Here is a 2,635-nt window from a genome sequence, read left to right as displayed (position 1 = left end):
CATTAATTACCAAGAAGTTACAACTTAATATTAAATTATTTATTAAATATTATAATTAATATTTAATTTAAATATATAAATATGATCAATATTTCATCCCACTTTGGCTTAAATTATTCTTCATATAATCCTTCTCTCATGAAAGGTGGAATCTTGGAGGTGTTTCTTGAAAGTGCAAAAGGCATTAGACACACCAATCTCATTGGTATGATTTTTATATGCAACTATTTTAAGGGTATTTTAGTCAAATAAATATAATCATTATGTCAGGGTTTTTAAAAACCCATCTGCGGGACAGAGAACCCGTCGCTGTCTCGGCTGTTTTACCAGAGGCTCTGGGAAAGTCAGCGACGGGTTCTCTGCCCCTGCGGGGATGGGTATTGATGAATCTTTAGGTCTCATTTGGTTTGCAGGAATGAAATAGATTTGGAGGGATTTGCATTTTAAATCCATTTCAATCTCATGTCTGGTTTGTTGGATTGTCCGGATTTGAAATCCTAAGATTTAATTGAAATCCTTCAAACATAGCATTTTGAAATCCTTAGAGAATGCTCGGGATTTCACAGGATTTCGTAGGATTATATACAATAAGGTTTAAAAAAATGTTAAACAACACAATGTTTAACATTGAATGTATATTTGATTGCCTATATGTATATGTTTGTAGGGAAACCGAAGTATTATGTCATCATTGAATGTGGGATTCAACAACACAAAAGCAAATCGTCTAAGGGAGATCATCACAATGTTTCTTGGAACGAGAAGTTCACATTTGAGTTATCAGTATCTGAATGTCATAAATTGACACATCTCAGACTGAGAATCATGGATACAGAGTTGTTTGCAAACAATACTGGATTTGTTGGTGAAGCCAAGTAACATCTTATTTCTTGCGTAAACTATTGTTATCACTGTTTGTAATTCTCATAACCTCTCTCCTATCGATCTTATGTTCCAACAAAAAGATTACGTCTTTTGACATATTTGCCCTTGATGATCCTTAACGGTAGCATCACTTTTAGCAAGGGCAAACTGGTCAATTGATCTTCTAGTTTTATAATACAGTTGAATATAACAACAAACATTAAATATTATGCACAAATAAATAATCTTAATAGTATTATGATAAAGAAAATTATTTGATATTATGCAAATCTTATTTTTGTCGTGAAGCAGGGGTAAAGGAACGTGTCCTCAGTTGTTCATATTCATCATGAATAATGAACGTAAGCATTCAGGGTGAATAATGCACCATTCATGATGAATAACTTGTGAATGTTTGAGACACACGGTGTGCCATCATTTGTCCTCAGTTCACAACAGAACTTAGTTTTTCAATTGAACTTGTTCATGTACATACATAGGGGAAAGTTCCATTTAGAACCATCCACAACGAGCCACGTGTCTCTATTCAAGATTATTCATCATGAATAACACGTTCATGATGAACACAGAAGTCTTATTATTCATCATTAATCACACATTCATGATGAATTTGAATGTGCTATAGGCTTGTTATTCATCATGAATCGCACATTCATGATGAATATGCCATGTGACGTGCAGTGGGTGGTTCCTGAGTTCCTATCCAATTTTAGGTTTCTATTGGAACTCCCCCCCCCCCACACACACACATATATATATATACATACATATATATATATATATATATATACATATATATCAAACGAGAATGCAGTCAACTTCTTAAAAATGCAGTCATCACCCTTATATATGCATATATTTCTAAAAGTAATCTTCTTTTAGGGTTTATGTCGAAGAAATACTCGACGAAGGAAATGAGACAGGGTTCATAGAATTGACACCAAAACCATACAATGTGGTTCTTGATGACGAAACTTACAAAGGAGAGGTCAAGATTGGACTCAAATTCATTTCAAATGTAAGTATTCTAATACTTGAAAAGTAACTGTTACGTGGGGTTTAAAAAACGATCGTGTGGTGTTTTAGATTTTGATCTTGTCGACATAACAGCATATGTTTGTTTCATTGATGCATAGACGGTCATCAATGAACGAGGGAGAGGACTTGCTGATATGGAAGGAGGTATCGACGATACAGTATGGAAGAAGTTAGTGGATTTCTGCAAAATGACGTGGTTAAGCCTCCCTGTTTTGGGTAGAAAACTAAACCCTGATGAGTATAAGCGAATTTAAGTTTCAAATGTTAAAGAGACTAATAATGTTATATGAGTAACAACCCTTTTGTTTTGAGTATAACTAAACCTATATGTTGAGTTGAATGCTTATTTTAGAAATGACGTGGTTAAGCTTCCCTGTTATGATTGGTTTCTTAACGGGTTATCACCGATCCCAATCGAAAAGCACCACCATGTAACTGTTTAGGGTAAAACCGATCCATTAGCACAAACTATGTAACTGATATTGAATATTGGTCCTCAATATTCGACCACTTTAACAAATCCATCGACCAATGGGCTGGCACCACATGGGAAAAATGTGAAATGGCCCATTAAAGAAATAACTACATCCTTAACAAATGTGAAATGGCCCACAAGACTCGGGTCTTTTCGGACACGAGCCCACGCATTCTAAACCCGTTTTCAGTAAAAAAAATTTTTTGGCTTTTTAGGCCCGGGTCCCCTAGACTTTGG

At 34.9% G+C, this 2,635-nt stretch overlaps 1 protein-coding gene across 1 annotated transcript; it reads left to right on the top strand.

Annotated features, from left to right (window-relative positions):
• The first annotated feature begins 138 nt into the window (after nt 1-138).
• On the top strand, nt 139-2,177 carry LOC112526441 (elicitor-responsive protein 3). Its single transcript, XM_025136723.1, has 4 exons — nt 139-205; nt 668-875; nt 1,768-1,903; nt 2,022-2,177. The coding sequence occupies exons 1-4, from the start codon at nt 139-141 to the stop codon at nt 2,175-2,177; spliced, it is 567 nt and encodes a 188-aa protein (XP_024992491.1).
• Nucleotides 2,178-2,635: the final 458 nt, after the last annotated feature.

This window comes from Cynara cardunculus (genome assembly GCF_001531365.2).
Source record: "Cynara cardunculus var. scolymus isolate 2C chromosome LG 14, CcrdV1, whole genome shotgun sequence".
In the NCBI taxonomy this organism is placed as follows: Eukaryota; Viridiplantae; Streptophyta; class Magnoliopsida; order Asterales; family Asteraceae; genus Cynara; species Cynara cardunculus.
This window is presented reverse-complemented; position numbering and strand designations above follow the sequence as displayed.